This window comes from Calypte anna, chromosome 14 (assembly GCF_003957555.1).
Source record: "Calypte anna isolate BGI_N300 chromosome 14, bCalAnn1_v1.p, whole genome shotgun sequence".
Classification (NCBI taxonomy): domain Eukaryota; kingdom Metazoa; phylum Chordata; class Aves; order Apodiformes; family Trochilidae; genus Calypte; species Calypte anna.
In genome coordinates, this window is record NC_044260.1 from 484,999 (window position 1) to 508,359 (window position 23,361).

The 23,361-nt window shown below is 53.4% G+C and overlaps 1 protein-coding gene across 8 annotated transcripts in view; it reads left to right on the top strand.

The window, feature by feature from the left end:
- The window catches only part of MPRIP (myosin phosphatase Rho interacting protein), a 75,589-nt gene that overhangs the window by 15,779 nt on the left and 36,449 nt on the right, over positions 1-23,361 (top strand). For all 8 annotated transcript variants that reach the window (XM_030459965.1, XM_030459963.1, XM_030459962.1 and 5 more), the window contains exons 4-6: positions 15,762-15,913; positions 18,398-18,482; positions 22,645-22,855. In XM_030459965.1, the coding sequence (XP_030315825.1) occupies positions 15,762-15,913; positions 18,398-18,482; positions 22,645-22,855 (448 nt within the window). The remainder of the gene's footprint in view (positions 1-15,761; positions 15,914-18,397; positions 18,483-22,644; positions 22,856-23,361) is intronic.

The following is a 23,361-nucleotide window of genomic DNA, read 5'->3' on the forward strand; positions in this document are numbered from 1 at the left end:
TGCCACTTCCCTTAGGTTGGGGTTTATACTAGGTTGGTTTTTGTGCCACTGCTTTGCCCCGTGCAGGAGCTGCATCCTCCCTGGAGGTGTTCTCCCATCACACCAGGCCTCCTTTCAGTGGCTGCCTGAGACCATTAATTGTGATTTATTATTTTCTTTTTTTTTCCTCTGGATGTACTGGTTTGAAAGTAGGACAAAACTCAGGCTCACCTGGGAGTGTCTCAGACTTGCTGGTGTTGTGAATAACTAATGCCAAGGTGAGAGCATCTTCTGGCTCCCTTGGTGGGACCTGGAGGAGCATCCCTGTCCTCCCAACAAACCTCCCTCTCTTCATATCTGGCACCTTACAGCATGAGGATGGGGTCTGAGCCCTGCCTCTCTGCCCTGCCCTTTATTTGCTGGATTCAAGTTCCTTTCTAAAATTCAGACTGTTGGTGGGAGTGGGTGTCTAAGAGGCCATCTTTGTGCCAGAGTTTGTGTGCGGAGTTGGGTTGCTGCATCAGGTGAGATTTTAGGAAAAATGTCTTCATTGAAAGAGTGGTGAAGCACTGGAACAGGTTGCCCAGGGAGGTGATGGAGTCACCATCCTTGGAGCTATTCAAAAAACGGGTAGATGTGATGTTTTGGGAGGTGATTTAGTGGTTAAAGTGTTGTAGGACTAACGGTTGGACTTGGTGACCATGAAGGTTCTTCCAGCTGTGGTGATTCTATGATTCTCTCCTCCATGGTGGCATTGCAGACCCTTCCTGGGCTCACGGCATTTTTCCTGCTCCTAAATCAGGAATTCGGGCAGATCCTGGTAGCTTTACCCTCGGATATCCTTGCTCCAGCTCACAGTGGCTGGGAGGAGGGAGGTCAGGAGGGAGCCAGGAGCTGATGGGACCAGGGCAGGATGAAGAAGGAGGCCAGCCCAGCATCTGGCAATGGTTAGGGGAGCACCAGGAGCCCTGCACCGGGTGTATAAATAGGAGAAGAGAGGCCAGCTCAGAGGTGGGAGGTCTGGCACCGTGTTGGGGGCTGCTGGGTCACATCTGGAACCCTGCACAGCCCCAGGCCCTGCTCCTGCCTGCGGAAACCAAAGGATTTGATAAACGGGTGAAAAAGGAGAGTGGTGTAAGTGTTGGTGGCTGCTGGGGGGATGAGAGGGAGGGAGGGAGGGCTGCGTGCCCGATGATGCTGCGATGCGTAGATGTGTGTAATCACTGTTTCCTAATCAACCCCCCACCAAAATCCTCTTTATTTGGAAGAAAGGGGCATTTTAAAATGTCCCTGTCAGCAGAGCTGAGCCGTGTTAATTTTCATCGCAGTTCCCTCCTTTGTCATCTATATTGTTTTAAGAAGCCAAGAATCTGCGTGTGTGTTTTTCTCCTCCTTTTCAGATCAAAGCAGTTTACTTCAGTCTTGGCACAGAATGGAAATTCATTGGCAGGGATTAAAAACAAACCTTAAACATCCTGGCCTCTCTGTCCTTACTTTTTCCACACGTTTCTCCATTTAAGTGTTTCCAAGCTCTCCCTGATCCACAGGAGCACCAGGCTTTACAAACCCCCTTTCCCCTCATCCCTGGCGTTTCCTCCCATGGACACGATTTTGCCAGTGCCTCTGTTTGCCAGATCATCCAAGACTTTCAGTTTCTGTTTAGCATAAAAAGCTTTTGGCTTGGATCAAAAGCATGTTTCAAATTTAAAGAAAGCTGAAACAGAAAGGCTGGAGGGGAGCAGCTGTGTGAGGTTTGGATGGTGGCAGGGACCCCCCACTCCAGATTTTTTCCAGGATGTGGTTCTGACTTTGTCTTGCAATGGGAGAACTTTTTTCCTGGCTCCTCTGGTTTTCAGTTTGACCCCAATGGAGGGGCAAAGTGACCCCTTGCACTGCTGCATCCTAGGACAGTCCAGGGGTGATGTGTCACCTGAGTGAATGGTGGTGATGGTGCCCTTCCAGTCCCACCAGTTTACACACTGGGAAGGGAAATGGCTCCATCCAGGTCACGGTGTGGATGGGAAATCAAGGCAGGATGTGAGCTGGTTGGAATGGGAGTGGTGGGCAGCTGTGGGCAGCAGAGCCTGGGAAATAACTGGTGTTGTGGGGAGTGGGGTGGGAGGTGGTCCTTGGGGCAATTTCACCTGGGATGTTCAGTGCATATCTCAAAGATGATGCAGTAGAAATAAGGAAATGTTTGTAGTAATTGGAGAGCAGCAATCCTTTTTCCTTCAGGAGAGCTAGGCAGGAGGGGGACACCTGAAGTCAGGATGCAGGGGAGAGGGGACAAAACAGATCTTTGTGATTGCTCTACAGGAGATGTAGAGACAGCAGAAGTTCTGGTGTTTCCTGGCAGAGCTCGGAGATCTTGGATTGATTTGTGTTTTAATTTTCAATACTGCTTTTGGAGAACAAAATCCATGAACCTACAGGGAGCCCTGGGAACTCTTTCCCCAGGACACTGCTGGGAGGATACACAGATATTAATTTGTGATCTTTCTAATATTATTGTCTTTCTTGATCCAGTGTTACTTTGTGTTACTGGGGTTGGGTGTGGGGACCCCATAATGGTGGCTTCAGGGGGGTTCATGTTTTGCCTTTTCTGTCTGCTTGAAGTGTCTGGCCCCATGTGGGTCCTGCTGTCAGGACAACTGAGGGCACCTCTGAATGTCTCTCTACCCTCTTCCATTTTACCCCTTTTAGCGTGGGTAGCCTCTAGGGTAATTTTTAGGATAGTTTTTAGCATGTTTTTGGGAAGGTGAAAGTGCTGAGCTGCAGAGGGCAGTTTCTGAGGGCTGAGAGAAGAAGAGGGAAAGTCTCCTTCTAGGGATGGGTCCGTGGCCAGGAGCCCCACAAGTGCCTGGGTTAGCTGTGAGCTTAGGTGGATCAATCTGTCTGGTTTTACTTCATGTCTTCTTAATTGTGAGTGGAAGATGCTGATCTCCACATCCAAGCCCCCCCAAAAAGGCATTTAGTGCCTGCAGGATCCCCTCAGGAGAGCCCCAGTGTGAAGCAGCCCATGGTGGGAGGTTTGGGAGTTAACAGGAGGTGAGAGGATGAAAGCAGAGTTGGGAAATCTGAACACAGGCAGTGACCTCCTAATGAAGGAGCAGCTTTGATGACCTGGCCCAGGTGCTTCCTTCCTGGAAACAACACAGCCCCTATTGTCTTCTGCAGGGCAAGCTGCAAAGCTGGAATTGCTCTTATGCTGAGCAACGAGAATGGGTTCAAGTGGCTCTGTCCCTTCTGCTTTTTTCCTACTCCCATCTCTTGGGACCCAGCAAAGACTTTTGTGTAGGAGATGTTTGCAAGAGCACTGAGGGAAATGAGCTGGATTTTAAATTGCATCTATCCAGCTTGTGGGAGGCAAAGTGGTGGAGGCACTTGTGGCAGCTGGAGTTTCTTCTGGAAACCTGGCTTCCATACCCATGGCCTCCAGCCTGGCTGCAGGCTCTCAGAGAAAGAAAAGTTGTGACACACTATCAAGTGATAATGCAGAAATCAAACCCACCTGTACTGGTGATCAGCAGTGAAGATGTTGGAGCAGGTAGTGGGATGACACAGCTGATTGCTGAGCACACCATTGCCCTCACCAGAGCCCTTTGGCTGATGTTCCTACCCCTGCCTGGAATGGTGGCCTGGGACCTGCCTTTCCCCTGGGTCCCACCATCCCATAGATGTCTAACAACAGCCCCTGATGCCTTGGTGGTGGGTGACAGATGGTAGCACTGGTGTTTACTACAGGCAGTTGCTCCTGTTGTTTTTTTCTTTCCCCTTTTTGGTGGGGTGATTGAAGTGAGAGCAGGAGGATCTCTGCGGCAGTGGATGCCTGATCCCAGCTCTCTGCAAGCTGGGCTTCCAAGCAAGCATCCCATGGTCCCTGGGTGGCCATGCCCACCCGTGAAGGACCAGCCCACCCGAGGAACCAACAAAACCACAATTTTTTTTGCCTTGCTGTTGCTTGATGCTGGGGAGGGAGTGTGACATGAGCTGCCAGCAGCACGGCCCTGTACCTGCCATCTCTGCTGTGTGGAGGTGGGGATGGGGGTGGGTTTTAATTCTTTCCAGCCTTGTCGTGGGCCACCAGCTGAGGTTGGCAAGGACCACCAGTGGGCTGTGGGTTAGGTAACACTGGGCGATAGAACCCCTTTTCCTGTTGCATAAAGGAATCCCTAGAAGAATTGTCATCCTGCTGGCTGGCATGTCCCTGTTCCCAGCGAATGTCCCATCTCTGCTGGGTGGCTTGGAGCATCCTGGCCTCAGTGACAGCTCAGAGAGGAGGACAAGGACCTGAATCGAGCAAGGCAACAAAGTCACTCCAAAAAATCAAAGCATGTCCCCTTTTTTTCCCTGGCAGAAATCCTGTATTCATTGATTGTTGACATGACGTGGGTTAGAGAAAGGCAGCGGTGGCTTCTGGCAAGGGAGGAAGGGGCCAGGGGGGGAATAGAGAGGGGGGGGTTGTGCAAGCTGAGATTCTGATTACCAGGGGCAGCAAATAGCTTGCAGCTGCCTCTGCTCAACACGCTCTTTGTGGCTCTTGCAGCCACTCTTTGGACCCAGCTATTTTTAATTTCCCCAAGCCTGCGCACAAAGCAAAGGGGTGGGCGATGCCGCCGGCGTCCCCTTCCCTTCCAGCCCCCCACTTCCACCCCTTCCCGGCCAGCCCTGTGCTTCCCGGTTTCCTCCTAGCCTCTGGGGAATGGGAGGGGGGGGGAGATGCACTTATTGCCCCCCCCCTTCCATATTTTTGGTGTCTGCCTTGGGAGCCAGGCTTGGCTTCCCCACACCAGTGTGTGCGGGGAGCTGGGAAAATGCAGAAATAAATAAATACGCAATTAGGCAGGCGTCCAGCCGTGGAGGAGCTGGGGAAGAGGGGGGGGGGATGTGCTGAAAAAAAGAGGTTTAGGCCAGGTTTTGGAATGCCTGAGAAAGCAGCCGGAGCCACGGGCGAGCACGGGGTTGTGGGCTTCCCACCATCGATGAGTAGCCCCCGAGGAGGAGGAGGAGGAGGAAGGGTGGCAGGTCCCAGCCTTGATCTCAGGGGGAGTTTTTCATCCCCTTGGCATCTTAGAGTCCAGGACAAGGCATGTCTGTGTTGGAGGTGTGAGGAGAGCTGGGGGGGTCTCAGCCAGCCCTTAACATATTCCTGCCACAGCTCAAACCCAAACTTTCTGCTTGTTGTGTTTTTGGGGCTGAAAGCCGAGGTGTGCCCTCTGTTCAAGCAGCAACACGGTCTGGGGTTAATAAATTACTTATTTGCAGTCCTTGTTTCTCTGTTAAGGGAAGCATTAGTGAATATTATATTTCTGGTTTATCCCAGACATGCATTATTCATCAGGTTTTGGAGTCTGTAAAAGGGACATTGTCAGGTTAAAACTTGTGTGGAGACAAGCTGAGGTCTTCAGTGAGGTTTTGTAAATGGCTTTTCTCAGGGCTGCTGAATGCAGGGTTTTTGCAGAAGTCTCCCACCTTTTGTCTGTGCTGTTTTGAGGCATTTCTGGTGGAAAAGGAAAATTCCCAGGCAAGTTGTATTATTGGTCTTGCTTATGGATTGTCATGGGCTGCAAGATATTTACAGTAGGACAAAAAGAATTGCTAGCAAAACACTGCTTGTCCCTCGTGCCAGGTAGCAGGGAGTGAATCTGCTTTTGCTAATATAAATTTTTTAAGACCTTTTCATTTTACCCCATCCCTTCAAAGCTGTGGAAGAGACTCTTTTCCCTGCAGTCACTAAAGTCTGACTGCAAGCAGGCAAATAGGAGAGCCAGGCAGCCTTGCTGCAAGTTTTTTGAAAATTACTGTAGGTAAATCACACGTGCAGCAACTTGACATGGCCCTTCACCTCCTCCCTGCAGGATCCAGGAGCTGCTCTCTCTCTGGGTGTGTATTAACAGAGCTGGCACTCTGCTGCCCCGGGGCACAGCTCCTCTGCCACCTCTGCTGCTTCGGAGGGGAAGGCAGAGGTGCTGCATGGGGGCTTGTGCTGCTCTGGGGAGAGCTGGGAAAAGCTCCCACTTACCAGAGATTTTTTTTTCCTGTTTTTTTTTTTGTTAATCACACACCCCAGGGCCATGCCACGTCCCTGTTGCTGTCACACCCCTCACCACGGGGCTGCAGATTTGTGATCCTAGTGGTCCTTGCTCTTGCACGTCCCATGCCATGGGTGCTGTGGCTCCAGGTGCTGTCACTGTGGTTCATTCTCCGTGGTTTTATGGCCAAACAGCTCCCTGGAGACCTGCAGTGAGGCCAAGGGCTGCTCTCCTGCTGTGTCCCATGGTTGTCACCACTCCCTTTCTGGTCCCCATACAGTGGAGCTTGCAGGGTTTCCTTTGCCATGGGTCCCTGGGGAGAGGAGGCAGAAGGGTTGGGTGCTCTGGTTGGTTTTAGACATGTCCCAGCAGCACCCTAAGCTTACACAGGATTTCCACTCCTTGTGATGCTGCAGCTGGGGAGAAAGGGTGGGTTTTTTTGGAGCATGCCCAGCCTTGGCCCTTTTCTCCTCATTTCATCAGCCCTGTTGTAACCATGTCGATAAAGTCACAGCAGATCACCAGGGTGCTGGGAAGCTACTGGGATATAATTAGGGTTTTGGTTTGCTTTTCTGGCTGCTTTCCCATTAGGGGAGGGACAGTGAGGATTATGGATGGAGCAGATGTGTGGAGGAAGGGGAAGTTTTGCTTGCATGGGCAGCTAATGCTGTGCACAGGCCATTGCTGGAAGGGTGAAGATCATCATCCCAGGCAAAGGGGATGGAGAAACCTCCTTGAGCTCATCCCTCTTGGGTGCACCAACCCCACGTAGCTTCTCTCTGCTAGGAGCAAACAGCAGCTCCTGATGGAGAGAGTGCAGGGAGTGCTCCTGGGAGGAGCTCACGGCCATGAACTTGCTCCTCTCCCTGAACTCCTCTGCAAGTGCAGGAGCCAGATGGGAGCAGCAGGTTTAGGGAGAAAACACTGCTCCCCTGGGACACAAGGGTCAGCTCTGGCAGCCTGGTGTGTTATTCCCAGCCTTCATCCCTGCCTCTTGCAGGTGTTCAGAACACTTTTTCCCCCGGGTGACACTTGCCTTTGAACCTAGAGGTTCCTGCCCAGCCAGGACAGCAATTTGCCACCTGCACCAGTGCCTCCACCTCACCAGCTCGAGTTGTTGCTGGGCTGTCTCCTTCCCCCGTGACTGCCATGTGTGGTGTTTGGGAGCTTTTCTCCTTGGAGCTGCCTTTCTTAGCTCAAAACTCCCATTTTGTGCCATTCGGTGGGATAGCCAAAGGCTGGGAAACGCTGCCCAACCATCACCTTGGCTTTTGGGAAGGTCTGCAGAGTCCAAGCTTGTCTGGAATGACACAGAGCTGCTGGGAATGACACAGAGCAGGTATGGGGTTTTCTGTAGGGGTGAGGTGTGGGGTGCTGGACACAACTGCTGCTTGGACAGCCAACCTAACCACCCAACCTCTTCTGCTAGGGTTGACCCTTGCACCTCCATCTGCAGACTCTGGGCGCCCTGGGAGCCTGACTGTGTGGTATTCCCAGCCTGGCAGGAAGCTCTGCAAAGCTCATAAGAGCAGTGCTGGGGAGTAATGAGATTTCCAGGCTAATTTGGCCGGATTCAAGAACTTCCACTGAAGTATTTGTGCCCGTGGGAGTTGCCTGAGCCTCCGGTGGATCTGGGGCTGGTGGTCTCTGGGGTTGTCCTCACCTCGTTTGGAGTTATTGAGCATTGGTGCAAGATGTTGTTTTGACAGTTCTGGGGGTGAAGGTTGAGGGGAAACCCCACCACAGCAGCAGCAGCACCATAGTGCGTGGCAGGGTGGGACATCACCCACTGCTGCTTTGCTGCAGCCAGAGCAGACCCTGCTGCTTCCCTGCAGAAGGGAGAGCACGGTGTGATCTGTGCACACCTGATGGGGTGGGAAGTGTGTTGACCACAAGCCTGTAGCCACTGTAAGGCAAAATCTGCTGAGGAAATTTTCAGGTCAGCTCAGCCCGAAAGAAGCCAAACCAGGGGGAAACCACAGCCCTGAGCCTGCAGGAGGGTGTTGGGCCAGCTGGTCAGATGGGGTTGGCTGGAGTTGGTCTAATCCTGTGGTTTGTGAGAGTGTTCAGCAGAGCTTTGCTGAGAGGCTTCTGCTGACTTTGTTGTTTGCAAGGTGGTGCTTTCCTTCTTTTGTGTCTTAGTGAAAAAATGCAAAGGTCTGATTCACCTGGAACTGGAAGCTTTTTCTTTTCTTTTTCTTCTACTGGGACAGCAGGAAATGTCTGGCCATTTCATTCACTCTTGTATTATGGGATGCACTTGCCATTTTCCACCCTGCTCTGTCTGCAGTTCACTGTGTTTCCTGAGCTGGAGTAATCCAGGGCCTTGATTTACCCAGTGCTCAAGATGCTGGCTGCCAGAGGTGGCTTCACGTGGCCATGATGGTGATGATGACTCCATCTGATGACTCCTCATGGAGTCCTGCTATGGCACCTTGGTTTCTGAAGTTTTGGTCAAGTCCTTTGCTCCTGGGGTAGGACATGTGAACCAGAGTGCCCGGAGGTGGTGGTGAGCACCTGAACCTGTGAGCCTGGCAGTGTGCAGTGCACACCTGGGACCACCTGGGACTTGTCACCTACACCGAGGGGGTGGAGAATGAAGTTGACAAGGCCAATTTCAGAAATCAAGATGTAAATGAAGCCCACCTTTTCTTTTCACCCCCAAATGACTGTGTTTCTTTCTCCAGGCAACTCATCCACCATGGTTCCTGCACCAAGTTCTGGTCCCTCACTGTGGGTACCATCCTGGTTCATGGGCTCACCAGGTTTTTGCCATTGAGCTGATTACCATGACAACTCACCTGAATGCTGCAGATATTTGCTGTTCCTTGGTTGGGTGGCTGTTGTGCCTGTGTGTGGGGAAGAGGGGAAGATGCCACGCTGGCAGCTCTGAACAGATACGATCAGATCCATTATCATGTATTCCTCCCACCCCTCTCCTAGGAGGGGAGCAGGATATTTTGCATTTAAAATGTATTTAAATCCCAGAGAGCGGGAGGGAAAAATAACTTGGGATTCTAGGGCTGCAAGATGGTACTTTCAGCATGGTGGGGCTGGTAAGTGCCTGTGCAATGCTGGGCTTTTGCTTTGGTCCCCAAAGAGCTGGGATATCAGCTCAGAGCTGTCCCTCCACCCCCATCCTGCTGGGACCTTGCTGTTATTCCCATCATGATGACCATGTTCTCTGCATCTTCTGTCCCTCTTTCCCTCCAGCAGCATTGGATGTGGAGGGATGTGCAGGCTCCCCTGAACTACTCCCTGGATTGGGGGGATGCTTCTGAGGACCCAAAGGAGGTTGCACCAACTCGGTGACCACCACCAGCTTTGCTGCCCCTCCCTGCCTGCTGCGGGTGGTTGTGTCAGGACAGGATGTGGCCATCCCCATCGTTCACAGACCCCTCGGAGTCCTTTCAGCAGGAAAGAGGTTAACAGGAAGGAGGCAGGCGAGATGCTGGCTGCCAGCTCCCGACCCTGCTTTGGGGTGGGGAGCAGCTGGGAGCTGCAAAAGCGGCGTGAAAATCGCCATATAAGGCCAAGAAGAGCCGGTTCCAGGCTCCTGCACAGCCCCAGCCCGGCTCACTCTGCTCCAACGAGCTCTCCCCGGATGGGTGCCCATGAGGTCGGGGATGTAGATGGGATGTATGACCCCAAACTTGCTGCCCGGGCCCCCCTGGGATGGGTCCTGCTGAGGCGGGAGAGGAGCCTGAGGGTGCTCACAGCCAGCTTGGTGCCTCTCTCAGTGTTTAGACTTGCTGTCTGTGGACATAAACACCAACTCTGCTTAAAAATGGCCCCTGGCTGAACTCTCCTGCCCAGCCCCTGCACTTCACCCCCTCCCCAAACTGCTCCCAGGGATGAAAATTCCTTCCCCCTGGCGAAAGTAGAGCTGGATGTTGGTTTATCTCCTGGTAGAGGCTTGGGTGGGCTGTAGAGGGGCCTGGCATGCAGGGACAGGCTTGCTTGGGGCTTGCTAACCTCTCCTCCAAACCCACCTCCCCGAGCCGGTTCCTCGGGGTGGGTGACCTGGGGCTGTGGGGAGTTCCTCTGGTAAAAGGGATTTCAGGAGCTGGCTGTCAGTGCCTGTGATGAACAAGCAGGGGCCAGCGGTGGGGGAAGGTGTGATGGGGCTGGAGGAAGTGTTGTGGCATTTCTCCAGCTAGGTGGGTGTTTCTGTATCACTGGCTGCACACCAGGGCAGGTGTCCTGTCCCCTCCTTCTGCCTTCTGGTTTGTGCCAAGGCCACATCTACAAAGCACTTCTTGTGCTTCTCCACCTCTGATGGCTTCTGCCTGGCTGGAGAGTGGGATTTGGGAGTATCATCCCATTTCTTGCACAGGGGCATGTGGTGAGAATGCAGAGCTGCAGGAGGAGATGATTTGTTTGATATCTGTGGAATTCCTTTGCCCATGGTAAAAGTCTGCTTTTCTCTTGCCTGGTGCATGGGCTGAGCAAGATGGAGGGTTCTCTGTGGCTTATATTTTCTCTGGGAGAGAGATGTTGACAGTTGGACGTGGTGATCTGAGGGGTCTTTTCCAGCCATGACAATTCTGTGATTCACTGAGCAGTAGCTGCTGTTAGGGGAAGGCTGCAGATGGGAAGGGTGCTGGGGTGGCCATGAAAAGATAGAGCCTCCTGTGAGCAGGGATCTGCCGTGGGGACAGTGGGGATGAGGGAGTGCTCCTGCTTGCAGAGAGGAGTGAGATGGAGGAGCACAAACCTTCTGCTCCTCTTTGATGGGTGACTGCTCCAGTCCATCCTTTCCCAGAGGTCGTTTTCAAGAGCCTTTGTCTAATTTAATAAATCCAAGATGCTCAGCCTGTTAGGCGATCCATAAGGGTAATAAAATCCGCCCGACGCTGAGCTCCGGTTGCATTGTGGCGGCATCGATAGCCTCGTGCCTGGTGGCAGGAAGCCTAAAGTGCTCATTAAAGCCCTGCTGCTCTGCCAGCCCTGCTCGCCTGGTGCCTGGCCAGCTCAGGGCACACCGTGGCCACCCCACCAGCACCAGCAGAGCCAGCCCTGGTGCCTGCAGGGTGCATCCCCAGCTGGCGTTTTGGGAAGCCGTGCGTAGCCTCACGTGGCTGAAAAGAGAGCTGCCTGTGGCTTCCCAGGGAGCTGGTGCTTTCTTGATGTTGGCCTCTGGGTAGGGATGGTGGAGGTGGTGCTGGTGTGGGCTCTCTGTACCACACAGGTGCCAGCACCTGCCTGTCCAAGCTGTGCTGCTGCCCTTGCCCAAGGCACCGTTGTCTCCGTGTGGCTCTGCTGTTCCTGTGGCGATGGGACAGCAGAGTCTTGCTCCTTCCTGTGCCACAACACAGCTGAGATCCTGACTGCATCCTGCCCTGAGCACCAGGATCAGCCCAGCTCGGGCACCAGGGATGGGTGAAGTTTTTAGCAGCCACAGCAGCTGCTTTTGCAGTGTACTCAGAGTGCTGCAAATGAGCAGCTCTCCTCGGCAGCCACCCTCATGAATATTTTAGCTTGGAGAATTAACATTTGTCAAGAAACATTTATGGAGGCAGTGTGGATGTCTCCTCTCCAGGCACCTCAGGCTCATTGCTGTTGTGGTGTGGTGCTTGGAACCAGGGCAGAGCCCAGGCAGAGCCATCCAGAGCCCAAGCCCTTCCCATGCAGCATCGTGGTGGAGCAGGACAGCAGAGCCACCATCTCCCCCCCTGGGATGCCTGATGCCAAGGCAACCAGCCCGCCATGTGAGATAGACAAATGGTTGTGGGGTTTTTTGTTGGTCCTTTTTTTTTCTTTTTTTTTTTTTTTTTTCCTTCCCCTCCTGGTTCTTGGCAGAAAGTAAAATGTCCCTTTTGTTTCGTTTCCTCCTCCCCCTGACCCATCGCCTTTCTCTAAAGGTTGTGTTCCAGATTTCATCAACCCACGTTGTGTAATAGCCCTGGAGAATGGCGTGGGCATTGGCCGTGTCCCACTGAGGCCGTGGCAGAGCCACTCCTCAGGAGCTTGACCATGGGTTACCTGGGTTGAAAAGATCTTGCTGAGCAAAGCTCTGTTGTATTTTGGATCAAGTTTATGCAGTGCACATGTGCTAGAAATGATGGGGATAGTATTTGGAGAAAACTTGGAAAATTTTGAACCTAAATAATCCTGTATTTTTTACCTCAGCCTGCAGAACAGAATAGAAATGAGGGACTCCTGCAGATAAACCCTGGTCACTTAGAGCATCAGCCCCTGTGCCTTGGACTTCATCATCCACAGAGCATCCAGCACTGTGCTTCCTCCTGCCACAGCACCTGGATCTCTCCATTGATGCCTCACTGTGATTTCTTCCTTTGGGTTTTTAAGAGGTCCTCATGCTTTTTTTCCCTCCTTTCCACTACCCAAGGCTGGGGATGCTGCAGTTGCTGGGCTCTGCATCCTAAGGGCATCCATCCAAAGGTCCCTGCCTGTCCAGAGGCTGCTGGGGCCATGGATATGGAGAACGTGGTGTGACTCATGTCCTGTGCAGTCAGGAAGGGAGAGGAGGAGGAGGAGGAGGAGGAGGAGGAGAGAGTACTATAGGCTTTGTGTGGTATGGAGGGGGATGCTACGAGCACGTGTGTGTGTAAATACAGATCTGTCATACCAGAGGGAAACAGCAACACAATTGTTTCTTGGCTTGGGTTCCTCTGCTGATACTGACAGCGTGGAGAGCTGTAGCTGCTCACACAAGGTGGGTGCTGCCTTCCCTGCACCAGCACCCAGTGGGAGCTGTGGCTGCTGGCACCAAGGAGAGCTGCAGCTTGTGCTGGTGCCAGTAGTGGTGTTCTCTGTGCCTTGCTGCCTTGCTTTCTCTCCTCTCCCCAGTTAAAAAACTTACCCGTGTGCTGCATCCCGTGGACAGCAGCATGGGAAATGGCAAAGGCAGGGCCAGCATCTGGGGATGGGGCTGTCCCCAAGGCAGGGACTGGCAGGTGGCAGCAGCTGAAGCCAGAGCTGAGCCTGAGTGTCTGCTCCTGCCTCACCTGGATGTGAAGCCTCCCCTGGCCCTGGGGTCTGACGCTGGGTTCAACCTTGTATCAAAGCCTCTGCTCTTCAAAGGGCTGCTTGAAGTCCCAGCCTTGTCATTGTTTTGGTGTCTTTGCCATGTCACCCCTCCCTGCTTTTACATTTATTAATTCCCTTTCAGTTGCTGGAGCCACCCAGTCCTCACCTGGCCTGGGGACCAGCTCCACTCATCCATCCCCAGGGATTCCCAGCCCTGAGAGACCCCCAGCACAGGAATGGGTGCTGAGAGGTGGGGAAGGGGTCTGTGTGTCCCTGTCCTGTCTCCCACACCTCCTCCCTGCCACTTTGGCAACAGAGGACTGTCCCTCTTCTGCTTCCTTGAAAGATTGGCTGTGTTGCCATGGCCAGCTCCTCCACCAGGGATCCCGGGCAGATCTTGAGGTGTTCCTGGGGTGCAGTGCTGCCCCTGCCCTATCCTTTTCCTGTCCTGTGTCTGGGTGCAGGCGTTTCCACCTGGCACAGTTTGCATTTCACTTTTGCTTCATAGAAGGGAAATAAAACTGTGTCAAGGGATTTGTGTCCCGAGCAAGGTTGGCTCCTGGTTCCTCAGGTTTCCTCTGCTGCTGAGAGTTGTAGGGCTGCTGTGGGGTGGGGGATTTGTCCCTGGTGTGTGTCCTGTCCCTGGTGGCAGGTACAGAGGGGACACAGTCCCAGCTTTGCTGGCAGCCCCTCTCCAGGTGTGCTGGCTCAGTGGGGATGTCCTGTGTGTCAGGCTGCACGAGATGCCAGCGCTCAGCCTGGCGAGGAGGGGTGCAGGGAAAAACCACTTCAGAGGCCCAGCCCTGTGGTATGGGGGCCCCAAAACCGGCTCCTCTGCTCCGGGTGAGCTTGGGTTGGGGCTGGGTGTGAGCAGTGGGGGAAACCGCCCTGAACGCTGCCGTGGGGTAAAGAGGGAGGAGAGCAGGCGGGTTGTGCAGGGAGCTGTCTGCTCCCCTCCTCTGCCAGCTCCCTGCCAAATCCCTGCAGGGAGTCGGGGGGTGCCTGTGGCAAGAGGGATAGAGTGGCCCAAGGTCCCCATGAGGGGCTGGGGCTTCCTCCTGGAGCCACTTTTCTCCCCCATCCTGATTTTATTCCCTGGTGGAAAAATGCTGTGGGTGGGGAGGGAGATTGGACATGAACCTCGCAGTCCTGGCGGCCTTGGCTGTGCTGAAGGCCAGTGAAACAAAAAAGTTTCTAAGACTCCACTTGGAGCAGGAGAAAGTTTTTCCGTTGGGTTTTTATAGCTCCCGGAAAGCGAGGTTTTATTTTTGTTGTCCAAGACAAAAAAATCCCCCTGGGAGCCAACTACCCGTGGCAGTGCGGGGTGGGTGGCTGCATGGGCCATGCCACAGGTCTGGGCTTGGTTTTGCTTTCCCTCCCTCCATCCTCTGAGCTCTGTGGATGCTGATGATGGTTTCCACGAAGGAAAAGAGGAGGTTTTGGTGTCCCTGGTGTATGACCAATCCCATTTGTGTGCCCATGCTGAGCACTGATGCTGCAGCACCCGTGATGTCTCCCTGCCACCCCTCGGCTGTTGTAGGATGCTCCTGCCTGGTGACACAGCTGCAGGGAAAGCCCTTTTCTTGGGGAAGGGGGCTGTTTCCCACAGCCTGCAGATGGATAAGCCAGGGGCCTCAGGGGGGGCTGATCTGAATTTCCTGGGGTCGTAGGGTGGGTCCATTGAGCTCTTTGCAGTTGCTTCTCCTTTGCATGGCACAGGCTGCTTTTGGAGGGGTGTTACTGGCAGGGAGCTGGTTTCCATGGTAAAAACCTCAACAGCATTTGCCAAAATATCTGTCTCCCTGTTAGCCCAGCCATCTGGAGGGCACAAGGAGGCTTTGGCAGAGTGAGGAGGTGGCTATGGGCTGCTTTGGGTGTTTGTTCGTTGCTGTTGGCAGCTCAGAACTGTCCCTCCACCCAATCATTTGTGCCCTGGCTGTGGGGTCACACTGGGGTGCAGGGGGACCCTGTAGTTCCTGAGCTTGGTGGGGCACAGGCAGGCTGGAGGTGGGGCAGACATGGCATTGCTGCTCAGGGAGGGGATGCTGTGGGTGCATCAGGAGTGGTTGTAATTGGATGAGCTGGTGCCACTTTAGACAGACTTGTCAGCTCTTGTCAGTGCTGAGACCCCTCTGGGTCCCCATGTGTCCCCTGAGGCCAGAGGGGCCACTGCTGGTCCCACTTGGCTGTGTCTGCTTGGAGCAAGAGGGCTGGGGCACTGTTTGCTAAGCGTGTCAGACAAACGAAGTCCCTTCCATGCTGTGGTCTTTCCCTGGCAATCTCCATCTTTTGTAACTTTAAAGAGAAAAACTTGGCATGTCTGTCTGTCTGTCTGTCTGTCTATAGTGCCTGAGCCATCCTGTGCCAGGGGCCTTGGCACCTGACTGCTTTGCCACCTCAAGTCACCCGGTGCTGCCCCACCACCCCAGATGTTTTGCAGCTGCAAGCCCCAAAGCTGGGCACTTGATGCCTCTCCTTGGTGTCTCCGTGCTGCAGCAGGGCAGCCATCCTTCCCTGGGGGTTCAGCACAGGGGAAGCTTCTTGCTGGCAGCAGTGGACTTGGCTGGGCTGGTGGGAGTTGTGCCTCCTGGTCTGTGTCCCCAGATGTGCAGCACATGGCTGGTCTGGGTGCTCGTGGGCAGAGCATTTTGGTGTATAGGGTGTCCTGGTGTCCAACCAGAGAGGTTTTAGGACTCAGCTCTGCACTCGTCTGCTTTTCTCTCCTTAACCATGACTCGTTTCTCCTTCTCCCCACAGCCAACGACCCTCCCACAGGGCACTATCAACATGAACCAGTGCACGGACGTGGTGGATGGGGAGAGCAGGACAGGGCAGAAATTCTCCTTGTGCATCCTGACACCAGAGAAGGAGCACTTCATCCGAGCTGAGAACAAGGAGATCATCAGTGGGTGAGTACAACCCAGGGCCAAGCTGCCACGGGGCTCTTCCTTAAGCCAGGAGGAAGAAGAGGGTGGGTAGGACCTTGTCCAAAGCTGGGTGCTGTGGCAGTGTGTACCCAAGCTGATTCCTGGGTGACAGTCACAGCCTGCTGTAGGGACAGTCCTAGGGGCTGGGCACAGCTGCTGCCTCACAGTCAGCTCTGGTTTCTCCACCATTTTTGCAGGAAGGGGCTTTGTTTCCCCTTCCCTGCTCTCCTACCTGGCAGACCCCTGCCATTGCCTGGTGCTCTGCAGCAGAGTGAGGGCCTGAGCTCCCCTGAGCCATCAGATTTATGTTGTGAGTGTGAGCACTGACTTCAGCAGAGACCTCTGTGGCAGTGGATGATTTAAATCCTTCCTCTGCACTCAGCCACGCTGGGCTGGAGCCGGAGGCTTCCCAACATGGGGAACACCTTTCAGAGCCAGTGCTCAAGGAACTCAGCATCTGCTGGAAGCCTTGGCCAGGCTCCAGAATTGAAATGCTCTTGAGTCACTCATTACTTATGAAGGCTACTGTTTTCAGGTCAATTTTGTTGTCTGCCATTGGGCAATATCCTGCTCCCTGCTTCAGAACAACATTCCCAGTGGCATTTATCCCCGGGAGCAAGCTGAGTGGGATGCTAAGAGGGTGTATTTGATGCCAAGGTGCTCCTGGGCCAGCTGTGGCACCTTCAGGCCCATCAGAAAGCAGCTATTCACTGGTCAGGGGAAGAGGCTTGGCCACAGGGTGACCATCAAGATGGGGCTGGAGCTGATGGGTGACCCCATGGTGCTTTTAGAAGAGCATCTGCATCGTAGATTTTCTGACTCCAGGTGCTGGATGGTGACCTGGAAATGTCCTCACCACTCATGTACCACCTCAGGTTGAACCCAGGACTGGTGAGGGTGCAGAGCCATGGGAGAGCCAAGCCACCAGCACGCAGCAGCTCACCTGCAGGCATTTCCCACGTGGTTGCCTGGAGCTCAGCACTTCCCTCCCAAAATTCATTGATATTTGAAACTAGAGCAGAAGGCTGAAGGGATGAAGCAGAAGGGATGCTTTCCCCCTCTTCCCAAGGCATGGTGTCTCCTGCTTGCCCAAGCCTTGCCAGCAGCAGAATCAGTGATGGTTTCCATTTCCAAGCATTTCTTTAGTTTTGACTCCCCCTGTATTGGTAAATCTCAGTTGAAATAGGTCTTTTTCCACCAAGAGCTTGGCATTTTGGTCAAATCATGCTTTAGAACTTCCTTGCTCTAGTGAGACATGAGTGTGGGTTATTGCCCCTCCATCCACCCCCTCAAGCTGCCAAACCTGTCCCTTGGGATGCAGAGACATGAGGAATTGTGGCAGAGGGGAGCTGATTCCCCTCCTCCAGCCAAGGTAGGATCAATGGCTGTGCCCCAAAACATGGCCAACCCCTGTGCCCTGCTCTCTTCTCTCTCTCCCCACACTTGAGTTGGAAGCTTAGCCTTTTGTTGCCAGTCCTGCCTGCCACACGGGAGAGGCATTGCAGAGCAAGGTGGGGCTGATTTATTGTTCATTGGCCTGGTGCTGGATTTTGAAGCAGTGCATTTGCTCCTGACTGCTCGCATTAATCATCCCAAAACAGTCCTGCTCTGGGTTGGAGCCAGGAGGGTTTCATTTGCAGTTGCAGCACGACAGGAAGATTTCCCCAGCCGAGGGAGAATTTGTTGTACGTTTGTTGCATGCTTCTGGCACTTATTGCTTAACCAAAACCCACTTGATGTGGTCATCTCAAAACCCTTGACAGCAGCAGCGTGCGAAGTGGGGGGAACAGGAGAGGGGAGCAGGGACATCCAAAGTGGGAACCTTTTCCCAGCCATCCACGGATCCCTGTGGAGTTCACAGAGATGCATGGAAAGGTCATCAGGCCACCCTGGGAGGGCACAGGAAGGTCCCCCAAACAAGTGCCTTGTGCAGGGCTGGACTTCTCAATGCCAAGTTCATGCTGCTCTTTTGTGGACAAAAGTGCTTTGTGTGCAGTGTGCGGGTGTTGGCATCACTGAAGGGGGAAGGTCCAGCTGGAGGCTCTGTCCTTCTCAGCTGTCTTTCAGGATTCTTGAATCCCTTGGCTGTGGTCTTGCTGTTCCAGCGAGTGGGAGCTGAGCCAAAGCACACCAGGGTCATCTGTCCTCCCCTCCTATCATGCATCAGTTTTCCCCCAGGAGCTGGTTGGGATAGTTTCTGGGGACTACTTACTACGTTGACCCTGACTCGGTTGGAGAACCTGAGCTCCTCCATGTGCTCCAGCCTGGGGTTGTGCTTATGGGCAAGTTGAAACCTGGAAGGCTGGAGTTAATGGTTAAATGCTTTGAGGGGAACAGCTCTGTGGCCCGTGGGAAGCTGTGTTACATCCCAGGGCGGGATGTGAACATTGCTTGTGTCCCTGTGTGCTTGTGTCCCTGTGTGCTCCCCCTGGCACAGACCTCAGCTTCTGCTTTCTCTGTTTGCAGGTGGTTGGAGATGCTGATAGTCTATCCGAGGACAAACAAGCAGAATCAGAAAAAGAAGAGGAAGGTGGAACCCCCAACCCCCCAGGTAACCCCAGGGGCACGCACACTGTCCCCCAGTCCTTTGTCTCCATCTTGGGGCCACGACATTCCTCTGTTCCCCATGAAGATTCCCCCAAACCAGCTGCAGGGTCACACCAGGGCTGCAGGGCAGTGGGAATTAATTCCCAATCATCACTTCCCAGGGTCACATGCTGCTGCTGCTGCTGCTTTAGGACCACATTTCACCCCCCAGGTGCTGCCCTGTGGCACCACACTGTCCCAGGAGCTGCTGCAAAGCCGTGTGGTCCCTGTGAGAGACCAGGGAGAGGTGCTGGCCCTTCACAGGCCATTTCGGCAGAAACAAGATGAAATTCCATCAGGCTCCAGTTACCCCCTTTGAGATGACCCCAGAGATAATGGGAACGAAAGGAAAACAGTAAAGGCCAGGGCCAGACTGGGAGCTCCGGGGGCCGGAGCTGGGCTCTCCAGGGACCCGGCGGTGGCTTCGTGCTCACTTTGACTATAAATGGTAAAAAGCAGGGATGGCCGTGACTCACTCGTTCCTGCTGGGCTCCCACGTGGCCAGAGTGGGGGAAAATCCCACAGATGGGGAACGTGACCCCGAGGCCACTCTCGTCCCTCGCTGGGGCTGAGAACAGCCGTGTCCCTGTGGCTGTGTGACCTCTGGTCACTCGTCCCACCACTGCAGGGGACTGGCTGGGAGGGCTCCTCCATCCGAGCCAGCCCGTGGCATCAGGGGACTGAAAACAATATCAGGGCTCCCCAGAGCCCCAGTTTTCAGGTCCTCTTCAATGAAGTCCCCAGGAGGGTCCTCGAGCAAACTGGGGTTTGTATAGTGTTTGTTTGAGTCAAGCTTCCACCACACCACCAGTTAAAAAGGGTCTGGGCAATGGGAGAAAAAAACATTCAGGGGAAAAAGATGCTTTTTTTGGACACCAAGCCACCCCCTGCCAAAGGCTGGGGTTGTTACACTCCTTGAGTGCTGGCTCTGGTGATGCTCCAAGGAAGATGTCTTCTCCCTCCATGGCCAAGAGCTGACACGTTACGAGTTGCCTGTCCTCAGGCCCCAGAGAAGGGTGGGGTGCCACATTCGGGGCACCCCAGGAAGCTGTTGAAACAGGGCAGGGATGCTTATCCCATCCCTGGCACAAGACTAAATCCAGGCTGGGTTCAAGAGGGGGACGGGGCAGAGAGGAGAAGGAGGCACAGAGCCAGAAAAACATCACTCTGGGTTACATTTCATCACCATGGCAACTTCTTGGAAACCTTACAGGATCCAAGCTCCTGAGCACCAAATAAGGGAAGTGGTTGCAGGAGGGATGCTGGCTCCCTGTGGGAGGACGGGCTCCCCAGGTGCTTGGGGATGGGGTGAGCATGGAGCCTGGTGGCACTTTTGAACCCCTTGTTTAGGGGCAGACCACCCTGCTTGCTACCTTCCTTCCATCCTCTCCATGCCATCACTCCCATCCCCATGGCAACAGAAAAAGACTCAAATTCACTTCTGCAAAACCAGGCTCCATGTAGGACCTGCTGCCAGGCAGATGCTGTGGAGCACTCAACAGCATAGGCAGAAACAGCACCTTTCCTCTGTCTTCCAAATGGTGTCAATGCAGGCAGCTGATCCAGGGAAGGAGAGAGGATGCTGGGGAGAAAATCAGCAGCAAATCCTCCTCTGTGAAATGGCTTCTCCTGAAGTTGGCTGCTGTTCAGCTTGCTCTCTGTGTGCCAGTGGAGAAAGCTTGATTTCTTTCTAAAGGCAGCTGCCCACTAATCCAGAAGCAGATCATGTCTAAGAGCCACTTGGGAAGGGATGGTCACCTTTGTGATTTTAAAAGAAAAAAAAAAAAGAAATTGATATTTCTACTTTTTCTGCTTGCCATCTAGTTTTTCCTTGTCTGTGCTAGAGCAGAGCTCAGCTGCAGCCAAGTGCTTCTGGGGCATCAGGGCTGTTTTCAGCTCCCCCCATCATCTTGTATCTTCTCCATCCAGGAGCAACACAGGCAAAAATGGGAATATTGCTCCAGCTGCAGATTTTTGGAGCTCTTGGGTGCAGTCCTAGAGGTATTTTTGCCATTGCCTTGCAAGCAAGTCTTGGGGTAAGAAGGGCAAGTTCCTCTTGCAGCTTTTGCCATGCTCCAGCGGGCAGGGCTGCTCTTCCTCCATCCCTGGGAAATTGAGACCAGATTTGGGGCTGAAATCTGGGATTCGAGGCACTGCCCTCTGCTGCAGGATGGGTTTGCAGAGGGGTGTGGCAGCTCGGGTGAGCAGAGCATGCCCAGACATACTCCATGCAACTGGAAGCAGATTTTGCTGATTTTGGTGCTTGCTCTTTTTTGGGTCTGTTTGTAACACTGAGTAGGAAAGAGTTAATTTCTCTGGTTGCTTACAGACTGTTTTTTGGCCCTCATCTCTCTGTCTAATTAAATACATATCTACAAATAATTATATGGGGGTGTCTGTAAGGAATTGTATAAAAATATATATCCTGAGCTGGCAGTTCACTTTGGGCTTCTGGATCAGTGAATGTGAGAGTGGTTTGAGGTTGGAAGGGCCTTTGGAAGTTGGCTGCTCCCACCCCCTGCTCAAGCAGCATCCCCTTGAGCAGGATGCTGGTGAACTCTGAATCGTTTACCTCCAGCACTGCATTCCTTGACAGTGAAATTTCCAAGGGGACTTTTTAATTTTGTTTTTGTTTAAATTGAGGTCATTTGCTGCTTGTGCTCAGAGCCAGGACCTTCTTCCTGGGAGACCCCCCCGGTAGAGATCCCTCCTGAAAATGACAATTTCCAGGTGCAGGGCCAAAAACCCACCAGTGGCTCTGCTGGCATGGGAGAGGGAGACAGAGGGGATGCTCTTTGCAGCCCCTATCCCCAGCCTGTAACTGCTGCTTTGGGTGCTCCTGGATTCTCCCAGCCCTGTGGAAAGGGAAGAAGCAGCTGGGAAATTTTCCACAATCCAGAGACTTTGGAGGGGAGGTTAATTGTCATTGATTTATTGGTGGCTTTAAGGAAAATAATCTCCTAATGTTGAAGTTTTAATATGGCAGCAGCAAAACATCTGCTAGTGAACAAAACCAAGCCCTAAATGAGTTTTGAAAGCTGCTGCCTCTTCTGCGGCGTGAGCTGAACCTGGGCTGGGACCACCAAAATGGCATCATCATCCGATGGACTCTAGAGCCCTTGTTAGCTAGAGAAACATTTCAGATCTTGGGTAAAAGTCAAGGCAGTTGTTGTATTTTCTCTAAAAGAGAGCCTGCTAGCACCAGGAGGAGTGCAGCTCTGGATGGGGTTTATTTTCATCAGTGGCCCACAGCAAACCAGCTGTGACAAACAAACCACGTAGCTGCTGGTGGCAGGGAATTCCTTTTCTCCTCCATCCCCTGTCCTTTAGCTTGATTTCTTTTTCTTTTTTTTTTTTTTTTTTTTTTTTCTTTTGACATTAGTTTGTAACACTGAGAAAAATCAATCCTGGCAAATGGGACTCAGGAGAAGCTGGGTCTTGGCTTGTATTTCAGAAAGGCAGTGGCTGCTCAGGAGCCAGCCCACAGAGGGATCAAGGATGCACAGATGGACCTGGGACATGTAGAAGGACCAGGGGACATGCAGAGGGAACAAGGGGTGCTGTGTTTATGTGCATCAGTTGCAGAGGATGCAATGTCAGGACCAACAGACCTGTTTCTCTGGAAGAAATGAGATCTAGAGATGAGCTTTTCACTGCTGCTGGCCACAGTGTCCTGTGTGCTGCAGCAGGAGGGGCAGCTCCTGTCTAAAACCAAAGCCTAGTAAGTTCCTCCACTGCCAAAGGTCTCCTTCTCCAGCTTGCCTGTGCTCTGGATCTTTTCCTAGCTGGATGTGTGGGGACATGCAACTGGTTTTAGGATCCTTCCTGGGGAGGGACAGTGAGGGATGTTTCCTATCTGACTGCAAGAGCAGCATTGTCCCTTTGGCTAAGGAAGCCTTGAACCATTACCCCAGCACTCTGCCCTGAGGAAGGGTTTCCACCTGCAACCTTGTCTCCTTGGGAAGGTGGTGATGGCACATGGCTGAGCAGCCCTGTCCTGTCAGGGCAGCACCCAAGCTGTCCCACCTCCCAAGAACCCACACCTCCAGGAATGGTACCACATGGACCTAGGGTGTGGAGCTGGACCTAAACCCCTCTAACCCTGCTCTCTCTCCTGTTCTCTTTAGGAGCCTGGTCCTGCTAAGATGGCTGTGACCAGCAGCAACATCCCCAGTGCAGAGAAGGTCCCTGCCACCAAGTCCACACTTTGGCAGGAAGAAATGAGGGGCAAAGACCAAGCGGATGGGGGCAGTGGCATCAGCTCGACGCAGAGCCCAGTGCAAGGCCAGGCTGGGTCTGCCAGCTCCCTGAAGGATCCTGTCCTGGACAGCAAAGAAGGTGAGGGATGGGGTGCCAGCACTGATGTGACACTCCAATAACCTGGTTCAGGTAGCTGAGCCAGCAAAAAAACATTCTAGAGGGGAAAGTTTTCCATGGGTTTGGTTCGTGGAGTATCCCAGTATGGAGGGGGAGGCAGCTTCTGTCCCTGTTGTGTTGTCCAAGGACCCAAGTGAGACCTTACAGGCTGGAGGTAGGGCAAAAAATTTGCATCACATGCTGGAAAACTATACAGGATGGGGCCTAATCCTGGCCCAGGTGAATGCCTGGCCTCACAGGCAGGGTTTGCCCTCGTGCTGGGGGAAAAACGAGGGGGAAAATGACTTTTCTATCCCCTCCACATCCCCTTTTCAGACACTCTGAGGGTGTGGGGCCACCCTGCACTCAGCGTGGCTGTTGAGGCTGCCAAGCCCTGATCATTGCTTCCTCCTGCAGCCCCTGTATCAGGGCCTTGTTTACATTTGGTCTCCCTGATGAGTCCCTGGAAGGCACCAGAACTGTGGCAT